This window comes from Oncorhynchus nerka, linkage group LG5, assembly GCF_034236695.1.
Source record: "Oncorhynchus nerka isolate Pitt River linkage group LG5, Oner_Uvic_2.0, whole genome shotgun sequence".
Classification (NCBI taxonomy): domain Eukaryota; kingdom Metazoa; phylum Chordata; class Actinopteri; order Salmoniformes; family Salmonidae; genus Oncorhynchus; species Oncorhynchus nerka.
Window position 1 is genome coordinate 11,096,667 of NC_088400.1, and position 27,996 is coordinate 11,124,662.

Here is a 27,996-nt window from a genome sequence, read left to right on the forward strand (position 1 = left end):
AGACAACTACCCCGGGAGACAACTACCCCGGGGGACAACTACCCCGGGAGACAACTACCCCGGGAGACAACTACCCCGGGAGACAACTACCCCAGGGGACAACTACCCCAGGGGACAACTACCCCAGGGGACAACTACCCCAGGAGACAACTACCCCATGAGACAACTACCCCGGGAGACAACTACCCCAGGGGACAACTACCCCAGGGGACAACTACCCCGGGAGACAACTACCCCAGGGGACAACTACCCCAGGGGACAACTACCCCAGGGGACAACTACCCCGGGAGACAACTACCCCAGGGGACAACTACCCCGGGAGACAACTACCCCGGGAGACAACTACCCCAGGGGACAACTACCCCAGGGGACAACTACCCCGGGAGACAACTACCCCAGGGGACAACTACCCCGGGAGACAACTACCCCAGGGGACAACTACCCCGGGAGACAACTACCCCGGGAGACAACTACCCCAGGGGACAACTACCCCAGGAGACAACTACCCCGGGAGACAACTACCCCGGGAGACAACTACCCCGGGAGACAACTACCCCGGGAGACAACTACCCCAGGGGACAACTACCCCAGGAGACAACTACCCCAGGAGACAACTACCCCAGGAGACAACTACCCCGGGAGACAACTACCCCAGGGGACAACTACCCCGGGAGACAACTACCCCGGGAGACAACTACCCCAGGGGACAACTACCCCAGGAGACAACTACCCCAGGAGACAACTACCCCGGGAGACAACTACCCCAGGGGACAACTACCCCAGGAGACAACTACCCCGGGAGACAAGTACCCCGGGAGACAACTACCCCAGGGGACAACTACCCCGGGAGACAACTACCCCGGGAGACAACTACCCCGGGAGACAACTACCGGGAGACACCGGGAGACAACTACCCCAGGGGACAACTACCCAGGGAGACAACTACCCCGGGGGACAACTACCCCGGGGGACAACTACCCCAGGGGACAACTACCCCAGGAGACAACTACCCCAGGAGACAACTACCCCATGAGACAACTACCCCGGGAGACAACTACCCCAGGGGACAACTACCCCAGGAGACAACTACCCCAGGAGACAACTACCCCGGGAGACAACTACCCCAGGGGACAACTACCCCGGGAGACATCTACCCCAGGGGACAACTACCCCAGGGGACAACTACCCCAGGAGACAACTACCCCGGGAGACAACTACCCCAGGAGACAACTACCCCAGGGGACAACTACCCCAGGGGACAACTACCCCAGGAAGAGTAACTGCTGCAAATACAAATACAAAACCACAGAGTGATGAAGAAATGGGACAGAGCCACAGAGTTGAACCATTTTTGTTTACCAGATTCGATAAGTATGATTTCTCAGCAGAGCAACAGCAGATAGGGGAGGTGCTGGACTCTGATCTGGGAAGCACTGAGCCCATGAGCATCTGGGAGGAACAAGTAAAGGTCTGGCTATGTGAAGCAGCTGAAGAGGCTCAGTCACAGTAAGTCTGCCTGATGTGGTTAAAGCCAGAGTACTCAAGGTATATGCTAATCAACTGGCTGTCATACTGCAGTAGATTTTCAACCTGTCCCTAATACTATCAGATATTTATACTAAATGAAAAATATCCTGCAAAGTGCCCATCTCAGAGAAAGCAGGAGGGACTGAAATACTTTAGACCAGTGGCTTTGACCTCACAAGTCATGAAAACCTCTGAGCGGGTTTCAATGCCCGTATTAAGAGTTTAGGTAGCAGCCTCTTTGGATCTTTTGCAATTTGCCTACCGCCCAGAAAGTGGTGTTGACGACGCTCTGCTCTACTTCCTCCACAGGGGATATGAGCACCTGGAGTGGCACGGTTGTGTGGTGAGTACAATGTTCTTTGACTTCTCCAGTGCTTTCATTGCCATACTACCCCACCTGCTGGCCCGAAAAGCTAACGTAAACTCACGTAGGACATTCACGTAAATCCACACACTATCAAATGGATTGTGAACTACCTGACCAATAGACTACAGTTCGTAAGACTGAATCAGGCAGTATCAGGTCAGATATGTACGAACACAGGAGCTCCTCACGGGACGGTCAGCTTTTCTGTTGACCCTTTACACAAATTACTTTACACACAACAATGAACTGAGCCACTTACAGAAATTCCCTGGTGACTCTGTTATAGTCAGCTGTGTGATGAGAGGAGACTCTGTTGTAGTCAGCTGTGTGTTGAGAGGAGACTCTGTTGTAGTCAGCTGTGTGATGAGAGGTGACTCTGTTATAGTCAGCTGTGTGATGAGAGGAGACTCTGTTGTAGTCAGCTGTGTGATTAGAGGAGACTCTGTTGTAGTCAGCTGTGTGATGAGAGGAGACTCTGTTGTAGTCAGCTGTGTGATGAGAGGAGACTCTGTTGTAGTCAGCTGTGTGATGAGAGGAGACTCTTTTGTAGTCAGCTGTGTGATGAGAGGAGACTCTGCCATAGTCCGATGTGTGATGAGAGGAGACTCTGTTGTAGTCAGCTGTGTGATGAGAGGATACTCTGTTGTAGTCAGCTGTGTGATGAGAGGAGACTCTGACATAGTCAGCTGTGTGATGAGAGGAGACTCTGTTGTAGTCAGCTGTGTGATGAGAGGAGACTCTGACATAGTCCGCTGTGTGATGAGAGGAGACTCTGTTGTAGTCAGCTGTGTGATGAGAGGAGACTCTGACATAGTCCGCTGTGTGATGAGAGGAGACTCTGTTGTAGTCAGCTGTGTGATGAGAGGTGACTCTGTTATAGTCAGCTGTGTGATTAGAGGAGACTCTGTTGTAGTCAGCTGTGTGATGAGAGGAGACTCTTTTGTAGTCAGCTGTGTGATGAGAGGAGACTCTGTTGTAGTCAGCTGTGTGATGAGAGGAGACTCTGACATAGTCAGCTGTGTGATGAGAGGAGACTCTGACATAGTCCGCTGTGTGATGAGAGGAGACTCTGCCATAGTCCGATGTGTGATGAGAGGAGACTCTGTTGTAGTCAGCTGTGTGATGAGAGGAGACTCTGACATAGTCCGCTGTGTGATGAGAGGAGACTCTGTTGTAGTCAGCTGTGTGATGAGAGGAGACTCTGACATAGTCCGCTGTGTGATGAGAGGAGACTCTGACATAGTCCGATGTGTGATGAGAGGAGACTCTGACATAGTCCGATGTGTGATGAGAGGAGACTCTGCCATAGTCAGCTGTGTGATGAGAGGAGACTCTGACATAGTCCGATGTGTGATGAGAGGAGACTCTGACATAGTCCGATGTGTGATGAGAGGAGACTCTGACATAGTCCGATGTGTGATGAGAGGAGACTCTGACATAGTCCGCTGTGTGATGAGAGGAGACTCTGCCATAGTCAGCTGTGTGATGAGAGGAGACTCTGACATAGTCCGCTGTGTGATGAGAGGAGACTCTGACATAGTCCGATGTGTGATGAGAGATGACGAAGCTCATCACAGGGATATAACAGAGTCCCAGTTTCTACAAAATAAATAAATAATCCAGACTGTCTAATGACACACACCCACTCCACAGCAGTCTACTGACACACACCCACTCCACAGCAGTCTAATGACACACACCAACTCCACAGCAGTCTAATGACACCCACCCAATCCACAGCAGTCTACTGACTCACACCCACTCCACAGCAGTCTAATGACACACACCCACTCCACAGCATCACACCCACTCCACAGCAGTCTAATGACACACACCCACTCCACAGCAGTCTAATGACACCCACCCACTCCACAGCAGTCTACTGACTCACACCCACTCCACAGCAGTCTAATGACTCACACCCACTCCACACACCCACTCCACAACAGTCTAATGACACACACCCACTCCACAGCAGTCTACTGACTCACACCCACTCCACAGCAGTCTAATGACTCACACCCACTCCACACACCCACTCCACAGCATCACACCCACTCCACAGCAGTCTACTGACTCAAACCCACTCCACAGCAGTCTAATGACACACACCCACCCCACAGTAGTCTAATGACACCCACCCACTCCACAGCAGTCTAATGACTCACACCCACTCCACAGCAGTCTACTGACACACACCCACTCCACAGCATCACACCCACTCCACAGCAGTCTACTGACACACACCCACTCCACAGCAGTCTACTGACACACACCCACTCCACAGCAGTCTACTGACTCACACCCACTCCACAGCAGTCTAATGACTCACACCCACTCCACACACCCACTCCACAAAAGTCTAATGACACACACCAACTCCACAGCAGTCTAATGACACACACCCACTCCACAGCAGTCTAATGACACCCACCCACTCCACAGCAGTCCAATGACTCACACCCCTTCCACAGGAGTCTAATGACTCACACACACTCCACAACAGTCTAATGACACACACCCACTCCACAGCAGTATAATGACATACACCCACTCCACAGCAGTCTAATGACACACACCCACTCCACAGCAGTCTAATGACACCCACCCACTCCACAGCAGTCTACTGACTCAAACCCACTCCACAGCAGTCTAATGACACACACCCACTCCACAGCAGTCTAATGACACACACCCACTCCACAGCATCACACCCACTCCACAGCAGTCTACTGACTCAAACCCACTCCACAGCAGTCTAATGACACCCACCCACTCCACAGCAGTCTACTGACTCAAACCCACTCCACAGCAGTCTAATGACACCCACCCACTCCACAGCAGTCTACTGACTCAAACCCACTCCACAGCAGTCTAATGACACACACCCACTCCACAGCAGTCTAATGACACACACCCACTCCACAGCATCACACCCACTCCACAGCAGTCTACTGACACAGGAGCAGCTTCAGTAGCAGGTTTGTGCTGCCCAGATATTCCACAGAGAGTTTTAGACGGTAATTTTTACCCACAGATATGATACTTTTTAATTAGTGTTATGGATCAACTGTTTTGTGAGGTCTTTCAATTGGAAAATGTTGTTTGTTTTCTCCAGAGTAGGATAGAAAATAGCACTTGAATCATACTATAATTTTATGGATACTAAGGTTAGTGCATGTACCTTTGTCTTAAAGTGTTTTTATTTGATTGTTTTATCACGTGTTTGTCCTGGTTGCGTGTTCTGTCATTGTAAGTCATTGATGATGCATGCTGTGAAAAAACAATTTCCCAAGTTGGAATTAATAAAGTGTTACTCGACTCAATGTCCTAAACACAACCAAGCAAACGCCACCTCTTCCTTCCTAATCTGACATTTGATTCTTGGTCAGGCAACCTTTCTTAGGAAGGCATATAAATGCCAGCCCTTGGGCTCAGTCTCATCTCTTCTGCCACACATCTATCAAAATGGCTGTGATCTTACGTCTGGCCTCACCTCTACCCAGTGGAACATTAATATCAATTATATCTAGTTTCAAAGCTCTTTTGGCTAACTGGTCTTCAATTTCAATCCCTTCCACACCTGAATGTGCTGGGACCCAGCAGAATCTCACTACTACACCCAGGTCTCTCAATTCTCCATAATAACATGAATAGCTCCAATAGTAGGTCACTCCTATTTAGATCGACCAGATAAACTATTCAATACAGACAGAGAATCTGAGCACACTATAATTCTAGCAGGTTGTATGTCCTCCACCCACTGGAGGGCAAACTTCCGTTCTCTTCTTCTACATGTGATATATCTGAAAATTGAGATTCTACTGACACCATGTGGATAAGCATAGCCAGCGGCTCATTCTGTGGAATGAATCATCCCACGCTTTTTTAAATTCCATTTTCTATTTTTATTCAACCTTTATTTAACTAGGCAAGTCCATTAAGAATAAATTATTATTTACAATGACGACCTACCCCGGCCAAACCCTAACCTGGACGACGCTGGGCCAATTGTGCGCCGCCCTATGGGACTCCCAATCACAGCCGATTGTGATACAGCTTTGAATCGAACCAGGGTCTGTAATGATGCCTCTAGCACTGAGATGCAGTGCCTTAGACCCCTGCACCACTCTGGAGCACTACAGACACCCCACACTGGGGCATCATGCACCCTCAAAACCTGAGGGGGCACAAAGTACGTGAGGATGATTTGAAGGGGGTGGTCCGTAGTGGGTCTAGGCCCCCCTTCCAAAATTTTAGAAGTTTTCAAACCCCTGAAACAGCTTTTTTATTCAGTCTAGAGCCATAATCATTATGCTTAATTCTGTTGCTTCCAGATGAACTGGTGCTTTAAAAAAATATATGCTTCTCTGCAAAAATCTGGGTAAAATATTGAGCAAAATGGGAGTCTTATTCAGTACATTTAGTTATAATTTGACCTTGCCAGCAGGCATGCCAGCTAAGATAATTAGAAAAGATAGCAATTATAACTTGATTGATAGCCTGAAATGGCTTCTTGGTAGCTAGTTGAGGTTGAGAACCAATCTGGGCTAGCTAAAACCAACAAAACAAAAAAAAGTATCCCCGTTTGTGTTTGTTTTTACAGGACCAATTTGAGGGGGCACGTACCCCTAGGATCCCACAGAAAGCAGAAAACTAAGATGATAAACCTTTGCCAAGCAGTATGTAAACTATCCATCTAGTACAGGAGTCAATTCAGACAAGATTGCAGACACACAGACTTTAAAGGGAAAGGATACCTAGTCAGTTGTACAACTAAATGCATTCAACTGAACTGCATCTTCTGCATTTAACCCAACCCCTCTGAATGGAGGGCTGCCTTAAAATCGACATCCACGTCGTCGACGCCCGGGGAACAGCAGCTAGTGTGTATCTCAGCAACAGTCAGAGGCTAGTGTGTATCTCAGCAACAGTCAAATGTGTTTGTAAGTCAGAACAAACAAGCTGTGCAATTTAGAATTATTTATATGGAATAAAACAAGGATCTTTGTGTACTCTTTATTTTTTTCAAACTAATATTTTAAGTTATCAAATTGAACATTTTGTGATAATCAGTGAGCCAAACAAGACTGTACAATATATTTTGGTTGTTGTTGCATAAATAGACGACATGCATTTTAGTTAAATTTGCCAATACAAATTCATATAGGTATGCAGTCATTTCATGACCCAGGGTAATAAATACACACTGAAACATCAAGTGGGCCATACAAGATAACTTACATTCTGGACCGTATGAAAAGAGAGGTTGTCCATAAAACAACCGTCTGCAATCCCCAGGAATAAAATGAAACGTGAAAGTGTTTGAGACGAGTATATAGGACTACTTTAAAACAATATTTTGTCCAGAACAGATGTACTTAAAATGTACCAGTTAGTGTGAAAGAATAATGACAAAACACCCAAAATAAATTAACAAAAATAACTTAAATCATATTAATAATAAATTATATCAAATGAATTTGTAAAATATCAATCCGTGCATGTCAACACATTGCAAAAGCAGATGACAAACACGACATCTTCACAACATTCCTCCTATCACTTCACATAAACAAAGAGAAAATAATGCCACATCTTCCATTTAGATCAAAAAATACTTTGGCAAGTGAGTAAATACATCTGTTCTAGATCAAATCAAACTCAACGCACTGATGTTTTGACAAAGACACGGATGTTTTGACATGAAGTCACAAGACCAGGATGTTACAATAGCCAATTAATGTGAGGAAGTAATTGAAGTCAAGCGCTTGAGGGTGGAATAAGTCGAGTGGCAGTCAAAGCAGTAGGTAGGTTAACAGTCAAAGTGTTGAGGCTGGTAAAACGTCATCAGGCAGGAAGGTAGGTAGGGGTCAATTCCATTTCAATTCAGTCACTTTCCAGATCAGCTGGACCAAGTGTATATCTATATATATTTTTTTTTACATTGAAAAGTATTTAGAACAATTGGAACTTCAATTTAGATTGAAATGGAATTGAGCCCGACCCTGGAGGTGGGACTTTAGCGACATGTGCACCTCGTAGCGATCATTTCATCTAACTCCTTGTAGGCGAGGGAGTCAGCTTCAAGGGTTAAAACACTCAGGGGGTTGTACTCTGAAGGAACACAGGAAGGTCTTGGCACAGAAGAGTCCAGTTTGTGGTAGATCATGTTCTGGAAGAAGGTGTGTCTGGGGGAGCCGTAGATGAACCCCACAGCCCTGGGACAGGTGCCTTTACAGTACCTTGGGTTGTACCTGTGGGGGAAAATGATCCAATGGCTCAGTTTGAGCTCACTGAAGCTCACTCTGAAGTCGTACAAGGCACAGTCGCTCGTAGGGAAGTCAGAACTCGGGAGGAGGTCCGGGAGGAAGGTCTTCGTGCTCGTTTGGTCTCCGGCGTTGTTCGTCGACAGATATGGAGATTCTCTCCTCAGCCGCCTCCTCTCGCTCCGGATGATCCTTTGCTCTGGTTTGAACTCCGCCAGGCTCGCTAAGGTGTCCACCTCATTGGCAGACCTCGGATGACCTTGTGACGTGGTGGGCAGCCATCTTTGGTGAGCCAGCTCGCTGGTGTCGTTGAGGTACAGCAGCAAGGACGGAGACCTTAGGTGGAGCTCCATGGGGCTCCTAGCGCTCCACTCCTCTCCTCCAGCCTTAGCCTCCCTGCCTCTGCCCTCCACACAGGTCAGGTTGAGCAGTAGGTGAATGTCCTTCTTGTGGGACTGGATGAGAGGGCGGAGGAAAGCTGTGATGTCCACCTTGAGGGCCACAATGAAAATAAGTTAGCATTGTGGTTTAACATCCTCCGATTGTAAATGCAGTGTATCCACATAGGTTGTTAAATTGTGCTTTTAAAAAATGATCAAATATAGCCCTTTATAGTCCTTATACAATTTTCCTGAGGTAACAAAATGTTTTTTTGCATTGAATTAAACCAAAAATCACCTCAACCCACTTCCTCCTGCGGTCCGTGTGGAACAGGAAGTTAACCGAGTGATGGGTGCTTGGGCAGAGAGGACACTGATTGTGGGTATCCTGCTCTTTCACATCTTGGTAACATTGGTTAGTCATGAACATGGCCTGCTCTCGGTCGAAGGAGTATAGCAGGACAGATTTCAGGAGCTGCTCCTTGGCTCTGACACGGCCCAAATTGTAGGAGAGGTCTTGCATGAAGAACTCTGAAGGGAAACATGGGAAATGTAGGACTATAAGAAGTAGAACCAGATACATCTCATTCACTCCTTTTTTTCTGCTTCGTATACAGTCAAACTAAGCAGACCAGACACAGCTGCTAATGCATTGGTGCCTATGGGAGAGACACCCCTTAAGCAGAACGGAACTGTGACATTTAAAAATTAAATGGTAAATGGCCTGAGTAGGACATCTTCATTTAATAACCATCTTTGGTAGAACTGTGACAACCTCTTTAGTAGCCTAATGAAGACTATAGGTCAGGCCTAAATATGCTCTAAAAACATGGGAAGAGTAAAGGCCTGAGGTAAAACCAAGTGTCAACTTCAATGGCCTAAAAATATCAATTAATATACACTGCACAAAAACCTAGAACGCAACATCTAAAGTGTTGGTCCCATGTTCCCTGAGCTGAAATAAAACCCATTTCCCCATACACACAAATAGCTTATTTCTCTCAAGTTCTGTGCACAAATTTGTTTACATCCCTGTTAGTGAGTATTTCTCCTTCTCAAAGATAATCCATCCACCTGACAGGTGTGGCATATCAAAAAGAGCATGATCATTACTCAGGTGTGCCTTGTGCTGTGGACAACAAAAGGCCATTGAAAAAAAAGTGCAGTTGTGTCACAACAATACCACAGATAACAGAGCGTTCAATTAGCATGCTTACTGCATAAATGTCCACCAGAGCTGTTCATTTCTCTACCATAAGCCACCTCCAACGTTTTCGAGAATTTGGCAGTACGTCCAACCGGACTCATAACTGCAGACCACATGTAGCCATGCCAGGACCTCCACATCCGGTTTCTAAACCTGCAGGATCGTCTGAGACCAGCCACCTGGACGGCTGACAAAACTGTGGGCTCGCACAACTGAAGAATTTCTGCACAAACTGGTCACCCTGGTGACAAAACTGTCAAACCCTCAGGGAAGCTCATCTGCGTGCTCGTCGTCCTCACCAGGGTCTTGACCTGACTGCAGTTCGGCATCGTATCCAACTTTGGTGGGCAAATGCACACCTTCAACGGCCACTGGTACGCTGGAGAAGGGTGCTCTTCCCTGATGTCTCCTGGTTGCTCTTCCCTGAGGTCTCCTGGTTGCTCTTCCCTGAGGTCTCCTGGTTGCTCTTCCCTGAGGTATCCTGGTTGCTCTTCCCTGAGGTCTCCTGGTTGCTCTTCCCTGAGGTCTCCTGGTTGCTCTTCCCTGAGGTCTCCTGGTTGCTCTTCCCTGAGGTCTCCTGGTTGCTCTTCCCTGAGGTCTCCTGGTTGCTCTTCCCTGAGGTCTCCTGGTTGCTCTTCCCTGATGTCTCCTGGTTGCTCTTCCCTGATGTCTCCTGGTTGCTCTTCCCTGATGTCTCCTGGTTGCTCTTCCCTGAGGTCTCCTGGTTGCTCTTCCCTGAGGTCTCCTGGTTGCTCTTCCCTGAGGTCTCCTGGTTGCTCTTCCCTGAGGTCTCCTGGTTGCTCTTCCCTGATGTCTCCTGGTTGCTCTTCCCTGAGGTCTCCTGGTTGCTCTTCCCTGAGGTCTCCTGGTTGCTCTTCCCTGAAGTCTCCTGGTTGCTCTTCCCTGAAGTCTCCTGGTTGCTCTTCCCTGATGTCTCCTGGTTGCTCTTCCCTGATGTCTCCTGGTTGCTCTTCCCTGATGTCTCCTGGTCCTCCAACTGTTCCACTGAGCAATGAATCTGTAACTGCTCTCGTCGGACTTTGGTTGCATATTTTCTACAAATCTGAAAACATTGAAGCCACACTATTTTCTGAAGAACTGCATTATGGGCCCTAAAAGCACTTAAGTGTCCACTGCTTCACTGTCTTTTGGTGAACTTAGTATGACAGCTGGTAACTTTTGGCATAGTAACTATATCCATACTATGACCAATAAGCATTTTAGACTCAATTTGTCACAACAGTATGGTTAGTATGAGTATTCGAACACAGCTCATGTCTTAAGGCTTAAAAGTCCTTTAAAACGCCTCTTCTCTCCATCTACACTGATTGAAGTGGATTTAACAAGTGACATCAATAAGGAATCATAGCTTTCACCCGATCAGTCGGTCATGGAAAGAGCAGGTATTCCTAATGTTTTGTACACTGTTTTAAATTAGTGTCCCAATGTAAGATAGGCCTTCCATGTTTAAAAAAAAAATGGTTTACCCAAAACTCACCTTTGCTTTGCTCCAGGCACTCATCCCGCGGTGTTATAAGTCGAACTGTGTTGTACAAGTGGTTGTTCCCTTCCGAACTCCTCTCGTGTCTTGAAGATATCCTGTACAGTCGTTTCATGTATCGAACATATCTCGACTCGGGTCTCATTACTGGGGTGGATCGCCAAGGATCTCCCTGTGCGGTCAGCGCCTTCAGAAGGGGTGACAAGATACTGCCATGTTGGTATAAAACGGAATCGCCAAACTCGTCAGCTAGATTTGACGTAGTCGGGGACGATCCAAGTGAAAGGCCGCTGATCAAGAGTTGTAGTAAAACAGAGGTCAAGTGGAAGGGAGTCTCCATTGTAAATCAATCCGTCAACTTGCTGGAGAACGCTCTCAAGTCAACCAACCTATACACGAGTCTCTCAAATTGAACAGGTGTGCGCAATCAACTCTTACGTCGAAAATGTGAAGGTCCTTGGACGGTAATGTCTGTACACAGATGTAGAAATATGAACCGTTCCGAAGGAGCAACTTCAGGTGCCAGTGCATCGTAGAAGGACTGATTTTTATAAGCTGATTACAGGTGAGCACCATCCTTGTAATTAACCAAGTCATAAATACCGTAAATATTTAACTGTGGCCACAAAAAATCTACTTCCATCAGAAGGCCAATTGTGTCAGGGTGGGCTTGTACTGATACTCTGTCTGTCCGTACCTCCTTGTGTATTGTATTTCTGTCTCCAACTCTTCCACTTGACGTTTTTATCTCAATATCAAATCATTTCTGGGTAACAATAAGTACCTTACTGTGATTGTTTTCATTTCAAATTGTAAAAATATATATAAAAAAATATTACTTATTTTTGTTTAGGGAATTTTAATTTAAAGAATTTCTCAGTATGAATTATTATAACCTCATTGTATGTATGTATGTATGTATGTATGTATGTATGTATGTATGTATGTATGTATGTATGTATGTATGTATGTATGTACGTATCTACCTATCTACCTATCTATCTACCTACTTACCTAACTACCTTTATATTTAACTTGGCAAGTCAGTTAAGAACAAATTTCAAGAATTCTCAAATTCTTCTGTGTGTACGTCCCTAGGCCGTCATTGAAAATAAGAATTTGTTCTTAACTGGCTTGCCAAGTTAAATAAAAAGGTACATACATACATGCACACATACATACATACATACATACATACATACATACATACATACATACATGCACACATACATACATACATACACACATACATACATACATACATACATACATACATACATACATACAGGAAAAGTATGTTGTTGTTTTTACTGCAGGAGGCATTTGCCAGTTCTCAGCTCAGTGCCATATGAGTTTATGGGGTAGAAAGCTGTTATAAAAGTATGTTAAAGTTTAACATTGTGCTGATTACATGTAAACGTTTTTACACTGCAAAGATTGATTTTTATTTATTTAAACCCAAAGGTTTTCTGTTTTACAAGGATGAGGTGATCCAAGTACAGTGCCTTGCAAAAGTATTCATCCCCCTTGGCGTTTTTTCCTATTTTGTTGCATTACAACCTGTAATTTAAATGTATTTTTATTTGGATTTCATGTAATGGACATACACAAAATTGGTAAAATAGGGGGGAAAAAACGGAAAAGTGGCGCTTGTATATGTATTCATCCCCTTTGATATGAAGCCCCTAAATCAGTGTTGCCAACTCCTCAGTAAGGAAAGTAGCTATTGGCTGTCCTAAAAGTCGCAAGAAATCAGTAAGTGACGTCATCGCATAATTTGCATAATCGGGCCAAGTGGATGTAATTGTGATAGAGCTGTAGGAGAGAGGAATAACGTCGTGGGAGAGACAAAAAGTGCGTTAAAAAAACACCCTAAATATGTTCAGAACTACAAATGAACTTTCTTCTGTAGATTCTTTGTTTTTTTTATTGTCACAATTCCAACCCTTTATCCGGGCGTGTGACCGGCAAAAGTGACCCAAAAGAGACACTCTGGCGGAGCTACTTAGTTTTTTAGTTTATTATTTAATTATTTTTAGTTTAGTTTTCTAAATTTGGTTTGGTTTTTAACCTTATGGTCCACTTAGGAGCCTACAACAAGTCACAGTAAAACATGAACATTTTTAACCATAACATTTTTTACATTTTTTTGTATATAATCTATATTAACAATCTAAATTGACCAAAAAGAGACAATAGAAAAAACTGTCAATGGCAACATGAGAACATTATGGTAACTAGTCTGGCCCTAATTCAGGTTAATTGTTGTTTTTTCCAGACCCCCCTCCACACACACACACACAGGCTACGCTGGCTCACAGAAAGAGTGGGTCATCGTCATTTTGGTCAAGGCTCTCTATGGCAGGTTCAGCAACTGAAGGGAGCTGACTTAAACGAGTAAGCAGCTGATGTGCCAAAAAGCTGCAAAACATTATCAGCCCATGCTTTCTGTCATCCTCTGTGTCTTCAACAGCATGGTGTTTGTCTCCTCCTTTGTCCCATCAGTCTGCTCAGTGTATTCACTCCATAGTCTCTCGCCAGCAAGGTTATGACTCCATCGTGTCTGTGTATGACAGCGACGTGTAGAGGAGTATAACCTTGCTGTTGATAGGTGCGGCAGGGTAGCCTAGTGGTTAGAGCGTTGGACTAGTAACCAGAAGGTTGCAAGTTCAAACTCCCGAGCTGACTAGGTACAAATCTGTCGTTCTGCCCCCGAACAGGCAGTTCCTAGGCTGTCATTGAAAATAATAATTTGTTCTTAACCGACTTGCCTAGTTAAATAAAGGTAAAATAAAAATAACCTGCCTGTGTTCTGCTGTTGACGTCTACCTCCGTGCCTCTCTTTTTGGAGATGTCCAGGATGTTGCGGACCATGTCTGTATTGCCGCCCAGTGGAGGGCAGTGAAACCCGAGATGAAATCTTTCTTCTCGGTCAGCGGCGGATCCTGTAACAGCAGACTGTAGACATGTCTCCAGAGACCGGCAGCAGACTTCACCAGCCACTCATGACCTACAGCTTCCAAAGGAATAGATTGATCAGAGTACTTATTGGCATCCTTATTGGTAACCTTGGTGAGATCATTGGTGGTGTCCGTCGCCCTGTTTCAGGAGCTTGTTTGGGATTCTCTTCAGCTGTGGAGACTGAGACTCAGAGTACTTATTGACATCCTTGACATCATCCCATTGTTTGGGGTTCTCTTCAGCTGTGGAGACTGAGACTCAGAGTACTTATTGACATCCTTGACATCATCCCCTTGTTTGGGGTTCTCTTCAGCTGTGGAGACTGAGACTCAGAGTACTTATTGACATCCTTGACATCATCCCCTTGTTTGGGGTTCTCTTCAGCTGTGGAGACTGAGACTCAGAGTACTTATTGACATCCTTGACATCATCCCCTTGTTTGGGGTTCTCTTCAGCTGTGGAGACTGAGACTCAGAGTACTTATTGACATCCTTGACATCATCCCCTTGTTTGGGGTTCTCTTCAGCTGTGGAGACTGAGACTCAGTGTACTTATTGACATCCTTGACATCATCCCCTTGTTTGGGGTTCTCCTCAGCTGTGGAGACTGAGACTCAGAGTACTTATTGACATCCTTGACATCATCCCCTTGTTTGGGATTCTCCTCAGCTGTGGAGACTGAGACTCAGAGTACTTATTGACATCCTTGACATCATCCCCTTGTTTGGGATTCTCCTCAGCTGTGGAGACTGAGACTCAGAGTACTTATTGACATCCTTGACATCATCCCCTTGTTTGGGGTTCTCCTCAGCTGTGGAGACTGAGACTCAGAGTACTTATTGACATCCTTGACATCATCCCCTTGTTTGGGGTTCTCTTCAGCTGTGGAAAGACAGATGTTTGTGCTTCTACACCTGCATTGCTTGCTGTTTGGGGTTTTAGGCCTGGTTTCTGTACAGAACTTTGAGATATCAGCTGATGTACGAAGGGCTTTATAAATACATTTGATTTGATGTTTGTGGTGTCTCTCCTAGCTCTGGATGTCTGATGTAAGGCCCAGGGGAGGTGTAGGTGACTGTACCCCACTCTGAGCTCACTCTGCCAGGGTGTTTAGGAGTCACTGCTGCCTCTGGTGGTAGAGGAGCGGGAGATCTGTGCCAACGTGCTTGGAATCTCTCACATTTTCTGTCTCATAGACACTTTATCCCAGTACTGGTTCTTGTCTGTGGTGGAGATTTCACTGCCACTATAGCAAACACAGGGTCAGTAGTTTTTCCAGTTTTTCTGATCCCTTGATCAGCTGAAACATTCAGTATCTTGATTGTGGGGGGGGGGTTCTTGATAAGAATGTATGATAGGCTTACGTGACCTAATGGCACCCACATAACCTGCAGGGCGCGCATTGGGGCATCCTCCTAATTCATTTATATGCAGAGGCATACGTTTTAAATTATCTTAAAAGCTATTTCCATTTATTATTGAAGCACAATATGAATTGTGCTTTAATTGTCAGAGTTCAGTATTTTACCAGATTTGGAAATGTCACGGCAAATATTCTCGTCCAAATCCGACTTTTCAGTGGTTAAATCCATTCCTCCTTTCACAAAGTCGTGAAACCTTTCCTTTACAACGACAAAACTCGACATCATCGATCTGTTTGACGAACACGATGTGGATAATTGTCTTGAATATATCTCTATTGTGCTTCTTTTCCACAGGATCACTGCAATCCATCTGAGGTTTAAAAGTATTCAGCAAATCCGAATGATTCACTTTGCTCCACCGTGCTCCAACAAATAAGTCTAAATAGTTTATATAGTCAAATACAGATTGTTCATTGTTCACCTCTTCCCAGATAGCGGGAAAATGTTGTTCTGAAACTCTCCGCTCACCGACTGTCCCGTCGGTCGTCTTCTATGATGATGCGTCGAGGGTCCCCCACCACCACTACCTGCTGTTTCCGGTGCCGAGACAAAATATTTTTAATGGGAAATTAGAATATCTTTGCAGTGCACGCCAAGGGTGCCAGACCGACCGGTGAGCGCCATATGCGCGTTCACGTTTCAGTATCATCCACTTTTCTTCTCCCAGTTTAGAGAGAGCGGATATATTCCATATTATCGTAGTCCAGTCTAGTTTTCCACCTTGGTTTTCTTTAGCAGAATAGTTTTTGTTATTGTGCCAGTTCATAAAACACCTGTTATTAGCCTTGTTGTAACAAAGTCATAATGCATGCTTGATGTATAACGGGTGGAGCATCTTTTTTTCAGGGCATTGACTATTGGCATTATTGTTCTCCAACTTCTGTATTTACATCTTATCATCCGGACCAGACCAACACCGCGCAGAGGGTCTGTCTGTGTTTCTCCGTTCTTAAACCTGTTCTCATGGAAACTAAAGCGGGTCATTTGTCTCCCCTCTACAGTACCAAATCAGAGCAATAGAGGCTCCATTATGTACAGAGCAACAGTCTTACTGCATGTGAGGCTTTAACTAATTCCATTTCAGCATATAGGGGGTGTTGCCACAAAGTAGCCATATTGAATGAATTGAGCTGTTCCACTGTCAACCCCACCAGGTCCCGATGAAGACAGCTCCTCATCAATTCTACTCCCCACGCTTCTCTTCTTCACGATGGCCGCCACGGACATAGACATCTTCGCTGTAAGTAGCCTAGAGATTTGCTGCGTTTCACAAAAGTCGTGAATAAACAGCCTAGTGCATTATGCATAGCCTACGTTAGTGTGTCTACTGCTATATGGAGGTATTAAGTAGGAGATGATTAGGCGCGTATGCAGCAGCTAATGTTGGGTATCATTAACACGGGGAGAGCAGTGATTTCTTTCCCGTAGGCTAGATAGCATTTGGAGAACGGTAGCCTACTATTGACGCATAATTATTTCAATCCTATTCTAGGTTACTTATACAATGTTAATTGATGCGAGGTATGCAATTGAGTCATTTCAGTCGTTGCACTCTGATATTGCTGTAAAAAAAAAAAAAAAAAAAATCTCGACACCTCACTGTGCTGTCACTCAGATATTAATCCAATAGCCACGCAATGCTACATTGTATCAATTCGGTCCACATATGTATCACTTTCCACTGTCAGTGAAACATTGTAACAGTTGTGGAACTTGTTTATTGTAGCCGCGCAGATATTGCATGTTTTGTGGAGGAAATAGGGTTGATACACAGTAACTACATCGCTGCAATGAAAGGAGGGAGAGTTAACGTTTCAGTGCAACCCTAGCTAAGAGGCTAGTTAGTTTGAGTTGTTGTGAATTGAAGGTAACCTGGGGATAACCTAATAAGTAGGTAATTAGCAGCCACTTGTCTCTCCATAAGGGAACTGCGCTAATCCTCAGTTAAACACTATAGGAACACACACTGAGGACGTGTGTGTCTGTCAACACATGATATCCTTTCCGTGTTTGTTAATAACGGTAGCCAACTGTCATTCTGACCTCATAGTGATTCAATTCATCCCTGTAATTCAGTTTTCACCGCACACACACACTACGGCACATGGATGTGAAGCGGATGACAGATTGGGTTTTGTTAAGGGTGATTTTTAAGGGCAGGAGACATGGATCTCCTCACCCTGTGAAATAACAGCTACACAGAAGGATCTTTGTGTGTGTGTGGAGCACTGGGCCAGTGGTACAGATGACTGTTGTGTTGAGCTCATCCTTGTCCTCATGTCCAGCCCTCTGTGCTGTGAATAACAACATGCTGGTCCCAGCCCTCTGTGCTGTGAATAACAACATGCTGGTCCCAGCCCTCTGTGCTGTGAATAACAACATGCTGGGCCCAGCCCTCTGTGCTGTGAATAACAACATGCTGGGCCCAGCCCTCTGTGCTGTGAATACCAACATGCTGGTCCCAGCCCTCTGTGCTGTGAATAACAACATGCTGGGCCCAGCCCTCTGTGCTGTGAATACCAACATGCTGGTCCCAGCCCTCTGTGCTGTGAATAACAACATGCTGGGCCCAGCCCTCTGTGCTGTGAATACCAACATGCTGGTCCCAGCCCTCTGTGCTGTGAATAACAACATGCTGGGCCCAGCCCTCTGTGCTGTGAATACCAACATGCTGGTCCCAGCCCTCTGTGCTGTGAATAACAACATGCTGGGCCCAGCCCTCTGTGCTGTGAATACCAACATGCTGGGCCCAGCCCTCTGTGCTGTGAATAACAACATGCTGGTCCCAGCCCTCTGTGCAGTGAATACCAACATGCTGGTCCCAGCCCTCTGTGCTGAGAATAACAACATGCTGGTCCCAGCCCTCTGTGCTGTGAATACCAACATGCTGGTCCCAGCCCTCTGTGCTGTGAATACCAACATGCTGGTCCCAGCCCTCTGTGCTGTGAATACCAACATGCTGGTCCCAGCCCTCTGTGCTGTGAATAACAACATGCTTCTGAAGATGGCACAGGGTCTGTCTCACATTGCACCCTGTTCCCTATGTAGTGCACTACTTTTGACCAGGGCCCATAGGGTTCTTGTTAGAAGAAGTGCACCACATAGGGAATAGGGTGCCGTTTGGGATGCAGACTCTGAAGACAGCCATGGTTCAGTATCTGGTAATGGGAACATGGATTACATGCTAATGTCCTGGGTTAAATATAACCTAGCATTAGTCAGGCTTTCATCCTGGGTTAAATATAACCTAGCATTACAGTCAGGCTTTCATCCTGGGTTAAATATAATCTAGTATTACAGTCAGGCTTTCATCCTGGGTTAAATATAACCTAGCATTACAGTCAGGCTTTCATCCTGGGTTAAATATAACCTAGCATTATTCAGGCTTTCACCTTGGGTTTAATATAACCTAGCATTACAGTCAGGCTTTCATCCTGGGTTAAATATAACCTAGCATTAGTCAGGCTTTCATCCTGGGTTAAATATAACCTAGCATTACAGTCAGGCTTTCATCCTGGGTTAAATATAGTCTAGCATTAGTCAGGCTTTCATCCTGGGTTAAATATAACCTAGCATTAGTCAGGCTTTCATCCTGGGTTAAATATAACCTAGCATTACAGTCAGGCTTTCATCCTGGGTTAAATATAACCTAGCATTAGTCAGGCTTTCATCCTGGGTTAAATATAACCTACCATTACAGTCAGGCTTTCATCCTGGGTTAAATATAACCTAGCATTACAGTCAGGCTTTCATCCTGGGTTAAATATAGTCTAGCATTAGGAGGTGGCAGGTAGCCTAGTGGTTAGAGCGTTGGGCTGAAAGGTTGCTGGATCGAATCCCCTGGTTGACAAGGTAAAAATCTGTCGTTCTGCCCCTGAACAGGGCAGTTAACCCAATCCTCTGTCATTGTAAATAATAATTTGTTCTTAACTGACTTGCCTAGTTAAATGAAGGTTAAATATGATTTATTTTGATGTATTTTTTAATTAGTCAGGCATTCAGACACATCTAGTACTAAAAGACACATTGGAAAATAAAGTGATTCTATTGCATTAAAAGGAATGACTGTTAGTCAGAGAGACCCTTTACAGGTCAGGTATCCAGTCATTTTGTTTTGGAGGAGGTTAACATCATTTACTAAAATGCTCTTAACTGGGGAGGAGTATGTGGTCTTGAGTATAAACAATGTTTATCACTCCTCTTATTTAACCTTTATTTAACTAGGCACGTCAGCTAAAAACAAATGATTATTTACAATGAGGGCCTCCACCGGCCAAACCCGGACGACGCTGGGCCAATTGTGCGCCACCCTATGGGACTCCCAATCACGTCCGGATGTGATACAGCCTGTATTGGAACCAGGGACTGTAGTGACACCTCTTGCATTGAGATGCAGTGTCTTAGACTGCTGTGCCACTCAGGAGACATTATAATATTTTAAAAGTATTGTTTTTTTATTTGTACACATTTATAACATGTGATTGTCTCTCCGCAGAATGAAGAGAAGCGTAGCCTGGAGCTGGGCGGCCATGTTGGGTTTGACAGTCTTCCAGACCAGTTGGTCAGTAAATCAGTCACACAGGGATTCTGCTTCAACATCCTGTGTGTCGGTATGTTACATCTGTGTCCAGCATTACCTCAAGATCTTAACACGTCTCACTTCTCACTACAGATACAACTCTAGCCTGACTGCCAGTCTATTTCTACTGTAGCTAAAGGCAGGAACATTTCGGTACCCAGACTAAAACATCTTCAGTCGCTACATTTTTATTTTCTCACTCACTCTTTCACATCTTTTTAAAATGTTCATCTTTTTTTTTCATTTCTACTTACTTTCAACTTGCAGTTTTTTGTCTCTCCAACCTCAGGTGAGACAGGGATAGGGAAGTCGACGTTGATGAACACGCTGTTCAACACACTGTTTGAGGCAGAGGAGGCCAGCCACTACCAGAACGGTGTGTACCTGCGGCCCAGGACCTATGACCTGAAGGAGAGCAACGTTCAGCTCAAACTGACTGTAGTCGACACCGTGGGGTTCGGAGACCAGATCAACAAGGAGGAGAGGTGATACTGCAGGAACAGCTGGGTGCTTCGTTAGCGAGGCGGATAGGAGGTGGTTTGGTGAACCACACTCACGTGATGAATAACCTTGCCTGACTTCTGGTTGAGATGTTTAGCTCATGGATAGCATCAGGACTGTGCAGGCCGTGGTTTAGGGGTTCAGGCCGGGGGTTAGGGGTTCAGGCCAAGGCCGGAGTTAGGGGTTCAGGTCGGAGTTAGGGGTTCAGGTCGGAGTTAGGGGTTCAGGCTGGGGGTTAGGGTTCCGGCCAAGGTTGGGGTAGGGTTCAGGCCGGGGTTAGGGTTCAGGCCAGGGTTAGGGTTAGGGTTCAGGCCAAGGTTGGGGTAGGGTTCAGGCCGGGGTTGGGGTTAGGGTTCAGGCCAAGGTTAGGGTTCAGGCCGGGGTTGGGGTTAGGGTTCAGGCCAAGGTTAGGGTTAGGGTTCAGGCCGGGATTAGGGTTAAGGCCAGGGTTAGGGTTAGGGTTCAGGCCAGGGTTAGGGTTAGGGTTCAAGCCAAGGTTGGGGTAGGGTTCAAGCCAAGGTTGGGGTAGGGTTCCGGCCACGGTTGGGGTAGGGTTCAAGCCAAGGTTGGGGTTAGGGTTCAAGCCAAGGTTGGGGTTAGGGTTCCAGCCAAGGTTGGGGTTAGGGTTCAAGCCAAGGTTGGGGTAGGGTTCAAGCCAAGGTTGGGGTAGGGTTCCGGCCAAGGTTGGGGTAGGGTTCAGGCCGGGGTTGGGGTTAGGGTTCAAGCCGGTGTTGAGGTTAGGGTTCCAGCCAAGGTTGGGGTTCAGGTTGGGCTCAGTCATTAAATAACACGTTGAAGCTGGGAAGTTAAGACAGGCTGTAGATATAAGAAGACCTACACTGGAGATTCAGCCTCCCCAGGCCCTCTCAACTAGTGGCCCTCCAGCCAACACACATACAATGGAAAGGATTGGCATAAATGAAGGCTTTGGGTCTTTGTGCAGCAATGAATGGGAAGACAGGAGAAGGGAGAGGATGATTGGTAGAACTAATGCAATCTGAAAGGGAACTGGAATGGTCCAACAACAGGGGAGTGGGAAAGAGTGCATTTTGGGGATGGTATTATTGCTGCGGTTTGTAACCCAGATACTCTACTATTTGTTTCTTGAATAGCAGGGAAAACTGTCTAGGATATTTATTTTCTGGTGAAAATACTTTTAAGGAGCTTGAGAGTAAATAATGTATCTGTTCTTAAATGACTTGCCTAGTTAAAGGTTCAATAAAAATACATATGTTTTCAGGCCCTGCATCTGAACTTTTCTCAGGGATGTGACTGTTCCCAATTTAATCAGGAATCCCTGCTTTTCTGACATACTCCATTCACGTGTAATTGAAACTGACCCTATTCCCAAAGCCCAAATCCTGGTCTCTCTGTGCCCTGCAGCTTCAAACCCATAGTGGACTACATCGACACCCAGTTTGAGACCTACCTGCAGGAGGAGATGAAGATCAAACGTTCCCTGTTCAACTACCATGACACCAGGATCCATATCTGTCTCTACTTCATCGCCCCAACCGGACACTCTCTCAAATCACTGGATCTGGTCACCATGAAGAAACTGGACAGCAAGGTAACGTTTGAAATGCATTTGTTCTTCTATTAGGAGCTGCTTTTATACTTACTGTCCTGCAGGAATATACTGTTGCTGGAAAACATTTTTGGACACTGATTTGTTAGCATCTGAAGCGTTGAACAGCACCTGGCAGCTCCCCTGAAGGATACTGACAGGTGTTCAGGTTCAGCTCCCCTGAAGGATACTGACAGGTGTTCAGGCTCAGCTCCCCTGAAGGATACTGACAGGTGTTCAGGCTCAGGCACAGCTCCCCTGAAGGATACTGACAGGTGTTCAGGCACAGCTCCCCTGAAGGATACTGACAGGTGTTCAGGTTCAGCTCCCCTGAAGGATACTGACAGGTGTTCAGGTTCAGCTCCCCTGAAGGATACTGACAGGTGTTCAGGTTCAGCTCCCCTGAAGGATACTGACAGGTGTTCAGGTTCAGCTCCCCTGAAGGATACTGACAGGTGTTCAGGTTCAGCTCCCCTGAAGGATACTGACAGGTGTTCAGGTTCAGCTCCCCTGAAGGATACTGACAGGTGTTCAGGTTCAGGCACAGCTCCCCTGAAGGATACTGACAGGTGTTCAGGTTCAGCTCCTCTGAAGGATACTGACAGGTGTTCAGGTTCAGCTCCCCTGAAGGATACTGACAGGTGTTCAGGTTCAGCTCCCCTGAAGGATACTGAGAGGTGTTCAGGTTCAGCTCCCCTGAAGGATACTGACAGGTGTTCAGGCTCTGCTCCCCTGAAGGATACTGACAGGTGTTCAGGTTCAGGCGCAACCAGTTACATTTTTATCTCAAAGTAGAGCTGCATTGCGTTTTTGACGCTTGCGTTTGTGTAAATCCAGAGTCAATATAGAAACCATAGTAGACCTGATGATGCACTAGCAGCTCCTCCCTCTACTCCAGGTAAACATCATCCCCATCATTGCCAAGGCAGACACCATATCTAAGAGCGAGCTGCACAAGTTCAAGATCAAGATCATGTCAGAGTTGGTGAGCAACGGTGTTCAGATCCACCAGTTCCCCACTGAGGACGAGGCTGTCACCGAGATCAACTCCTCCATGAATGTGAGTCTGATTCGCATGCACACCCTTGTCTTCTCACAATGCAGTTGTGTATGCCAGGCATCTGTACACTGTAATCAGGTTGCTTGCGCCCCTGATTTACTGCGTCAGACAACGATGTCCTCCTCTTCCTCGATGCCTTAAAACAAAAACAAAAAAACACCAGCTTATTTGTGAAACCTTGCTGTGGTCTTGTGTTTTTAAACTACAGTCATTATATTATAAGGGGGTCATACATGTTCATGACAGTCTTATCATGCATTATAACTGCATCATAATGCATTATTCAGTATCTGCAGGCTTTAGTAAAGTGTTACTAAATGTTTATATATTAAATTCAATCTTTGTTCCAGGCCCATCTGCCCTTTGCTGTGGTGGGGAGTGTTGAGGAGGTTAAAGTGGGTAATAAGATGGTGAAAGCCAGACTGTACCCCTGGGGAACTGTACAGGGTAGGTATCTCTCTGATCCTGTACCCCTGGGGAACTGTACAGGGTAGGTAACTCTCTGATCCTGTACCCCTGGGGAACTGTACATGGTAGGTATCTCTCTGATCCTGTACCCCTGGGGAACTGTACAGGGTAGGTATCTCTCTGATCCTGTACCCCTGGGGAACTGTACAGGGTAGGTATCTCTCTATTGATCCTGTACCCCTGGGGAACTGTACAGGGTAGGTATCTCTCCGATCCTGTACCCCTGGGGAACTGTACAGGGTAGGTATCTCTCTATTGATCCTGTACCCCTGGGGAACTGTACAGGGTAGGTAACTCTCTGATCCTGTACCCCTGGGGAACTGTACATGGTAGGTATCTCTCTGATCCTGTACCCCTGGGGAACTGTACAGGGTAGGTATCTCTCTGATCCTGTACCCCTGGGGAACTGTACAGGGTAGGTATCTCTCTATTGATCCTGTACCCCTGGGGAACTGTACAGGGTAGGTATATCTCTGATCCTGTACATTTACATTACATTTAAGTCATTTAGCAGACGCTCTTATCCAGAGCGACTTACAAATTGGTGCTTTCACCTTATGACATCCAGTGGAACAGCCACTTTACAATAGTGCATCTAAGTCTTTTAAGGGGGGGGGTGAGAAGGATTACTTTATCCTATCCTAGGTATTCCTTAAAGAGGTGGGGTTTCAGGTGTCTCCGGAAGGTGGTGATTGACTCCGCTGTCCTGGCGTCGTGAGGGAGTTTGTTCCACCATTGGGGGGCCAGAGCAGCGAACAGTTTTGACTGGGCTGAGCGGGAACTGTACTTCCTCAGTGGTAGGGAGGCGAGCAGGCCAGAGGTGGATGAACGCAGTGCCCTTGTTTGGGTGTAGGGCCTGATCAGAGCCTGGAGGTACTGAGGTGCCGTTCCCCTCACAGCTCCGTAGGCAAGCACCATGGTCTTGTAGCGGATGCGAGCTTCAACTGGAAGCCAGTGGAGAGAGCGGAGGAGCGGGGTGACGTGAGAGAACTTGGGAAGATTGAACACCAGACGGGCTGCGGCGTTCTGGATGAGTTGTAGGGGTTTAATGGCACAGGCAGGGAGCCCAGCCAACAGCGAGTTGCAGTAATCCAGACGGGAGATGACAAGTGCCTGGATTAGGACCTGCACCGCTTCCTGTGTGAGGCAGGGTCGTACTCTGCGGATGTTGTAGAGCATGAACCTACAGGAACGGGCCACCGCCTTGATGTTAGTTGAGAACGACAGGGTGTTGTCCAGGATCACGCCAAGGTTCTTAGCGCTCTGGGAGGAGGACATGATGGAGTTGTACCCCTGGGGAACTGTACAGGGTAGGTATCTCTCTGATCCTGTACCCCTGGGGAACTGTACAGGGTAGGTATCTCTCTATTGATCCTGTACCCTTGGGGAACTGTACAGGGTAGGTATCTTTCTGATCCTGTATCCCTGGGGAACTGTACAGGGTAGGTATCTCTCTGATCCTGTACCCCTGGGGAACTGTACAGGGTAGGTATCTCTCTATTGATCCTGTACCCCTGGGGAACTGTACAGGGTAGGTATCTCTCTGATCCTGTACCCCTGGGGAACTGTACAGGGTAGGTATCTCTCTATTGATCCTGTACCCCTGGAGAACTGTACAGGGTAGGTATCTCTCTATTGATCCTGTACCCCTGGAGAACTGTACAGGGTAGGTATCTCTCTGATCCTGTACCCCTGGAGAACTGTACAGGGTAGGTATCTCTCTGATCCTGTACCCCTGGGGAACTGTACAGGGTAGGTATCTCTCTGATCCTGTATCCCTGGGGAACTGTACAGGGTAGGTATCTCTCTATTGATCCTGTACCCTTGGGGAACTGTACAGGGTAGGTATCTCTCTATTGATCCTGTACCCTTGGGGAACTGTACAGGGTAGGTATCTCTCTATTGATCCTGTACCCCTGGGGAACTGTACAGGGTAGGTATCTCTCTATTGATCCTGTACCCCTGGGGAACTGTACAGGGTAGGTATCTCTCTGATCCTGTACCCCTGGAGAACTGTACAGGGTAGGTATCCCTCTGATCCTGTATCCCTGGGGAACTGTACAGGGTAGGTATCTCTCTGATCCTGTGCATTGATTATAATGTTATAGAACCATACAAATCATTTGGAAAGTGAACGACACAGAAACAGGTCAAATAAGAACACACAGTAATCAATAAAAGTCCATATTTTCTATACTACTGATGCAAACAGAGCAAGACCCCAGAATCAATACGTCTGGGCTAGAAAAGTGAATACACATCATCAATGCATCGATATTACGCAATCACTAGAGACCCATATCATTAATGCATCGATATTACCCAATCACTAGAGACCCATATCATTAATGCATCAATATTACCCAATCACCAGAGACCCATATCATTAATGCATCAATATTACCCAATCACTAGAGACCCATATCATTAATGCATCAATATTACCCAATCACTAGAGACCCATATCATTAATGCATCGATATTACCCAATCACTAGAGACCCATATCATTAATGCATCAATATTACCCAATCACTAGAGACCCATATCATTAATGCATCGATATTACGCAATCACTAGAGACCCATATCATTAATGCATCGATATTACCCAATCACTAGAGACCTATATCATTAATGCATCAATATTACCCAATCACTAGAGACCCATATCATTAATGCATCAATATTACGCAATCACTAGAGACCCATATCATTAATGCTAATATAAAATAGTTATTTTCTCAAATACGTATGGTTGCTAACTTGCCATAGAATGACCAGTCCCTTTCAAACTATAAGGTATTTCACCATATTAAACCAACCATATAACCCAGTCCTGCTGTGTTGTGCTCATCAGTGGAGAACGAGAGCCACTGTGATTTTGTGAAGCTGAGAGAGATGTTGCTGAGAGTGAACATGGAAGACCTGAGAGAGCAGACTCACGCCAGACACTACGAGCTCTACAGACGCTGCAAACTGGAGGAGTTGGGCTTCACAGACACAGACCCCGACAACAAACCCTTTAGGTGAGACCAGCTCTCGTTCAACGATACATAGCGGGCAGGTTGTCTACCTTTTTTTTTATGTGCTGAAGGTTTGTCATCAAATATGAATAATATGAACTGAAATTAGACTTGTGTTGGAAGCCAAAATACAGCTGAAGCTGGCATCAGAACACGTAGTACTTACCGGCCCCTGGAGATCATCAAAAAGCCCATGGACATCACAACAGTCAGGGACCTAATGCACATTCTAGAATTTAAATATAGGATTCATCCCAAATGGCACCCTATTTCCTACATAGTGCCCTACTTTTAGGGTGCTATTCGGGATACAAACCTTAATACCGTATACGGCGGCAGCGTAGCCTAGTGGTTAGAGCGTTGGACTAGTAACCGGAAGGTTGTGAGTTCAAACCCCCGAGCTGACAAGGTACAAATCTGTCGTTCTGCCCCTGAACAGGCAGTTAACCCACTGTTCCCAGGCTGTCATTGAAAATAAGAATGTGTTCTTAACTGACTTGCCTGGTTAAATAAAGGTAAAATTAAAAAATACCTGTTTAACTGTAACTACCCTGTCTTCCCTCACCAATCAGTCTGCAGGAGACGTATGAGGCCAAGAGGAAAGAGTTCCTGGGGGATCTGCAGCATAAGGAGGACGAGATGAGACAGATGTTTGTCAACAAGGTGAAGGAGACCGAGGCAGAGCTGAAAGAAAAGGAGAGGGAGGTAATCATTCATTGGTGCTTCTGGGAGTTGTCTTGTTTAGATGATGATATTGTTCTGCTCCTCATGTTGAGAACATGTTCTAGACTGTGGCTAGGGGATGAGACTGGGTTGTTTCTGGACTGGGCATTAGAATCTAATCAGCCATGTGACCATGTGTCTACAGAGCATTTTGGGAGCATCTAACAGTTTTGAACTGTTTGCTCAGTGTAGCATTCTGAGACATCCTTGGATGTGCTGCTGCCAGTGGTGATTTTTGAGCATGCAAATGCTCATTTATATATATATAATATATATATATATATTTTTTTTGACGCATGCCAGCAAAGTCACTACACAACACTAAACTTTACATGAATTGCACTATAACGGTGACAAACAGTGCCCATAAAGCTGCTAGGGCCTTTACAAAGCTATCCCAACAGTAGAGATTTCTTTTCATCCCCATGGGGTGAATCCT

At 45.9% G+C, this 27,996-nt stretch overlaps 2 protein-coding genes and 1 pseudogene across 3 annotated transcripts in view; 1 reads left to right on the forward strand and 2 right to left on the reverse strand.

Annotated features, from left to right (window-relative positions):
- Positions 1 to 7,841: 7,841 nt before the first annotated feature.
- On the reverse strand, positions 7,842 to 11,591 carry LOC115118065 (growth/differentiation factor 9-like). The gene is made up of 3 exons (XM_029646599.2): positions 11,249 to 11,591; positions 8,842 to 9,074; positions 7,842 to 8,654 (listed from the first exon to the last, which is right to left on the reverse strand). The coding sequence occupies exons 1-3, from the start codon at positions 11,589 to 11,591 to the stop codon at positions 7,917 to 7,919; spliced, it is 1,314 nt and encodes a 437-aa protein (XP_029502459.1). The 3' UTR covers positions 7,842 to 7,916.
- Positions 11,527 to 27,996, forward strand: part of LOC115118066 (septin-8-A-like) — a 41,310-nt gene continuing 24,840 nt past the window's right edge. For both annotated transcript variants that reach the window (XM_065018361.1, XM_065018362.1), the window contains exons 1-9: positions 11,527 to 11,816; positions 16,790 to 16,875; positions 20,131 to 20,245; positions 20,504 to 20,699; positions 22,099 to 22,285; positions 23,181 to 23,342; positions 23,693 to 23,789; positions 26,669 to 26,837; positions 27,407 to 27,539. In XM_065018361.1, the coding sequence (XP_064874433.1) occupies positions 16,846 to 16,875; positions 20,131 to 20,245; positions 20,504 to 20,699; positions 22,099 to 22,285; positions 23,181 to 23,342; positions 23,693 to 23,789; positions 26,669 to 26,837; positions 27,407 to 27,539 (1,089 nt within the window). In that variant the 5' untranslated portion in view covers positions 11,527 to 11,816; positions 16,790 to 16,845. The remainder of the gene's footprint in view (positions 11,817 to 16,789; positions 16,876 to 20,130; positions 20,246 to 20,503; positions 20,700 to 22,098; positions 22,286 to 23,180; positions 23,343 to 23,692; positions 23,790 to 26,668; positions 26,838 to 27,406; positions 27,540 to 27,996) is intronic.
- On the reverse strand, positions 13,718 to 16,049 carry LOC135571851 (ankyrin repeat domain-containing protein SOWAHA-like; annotated as a pseudogene).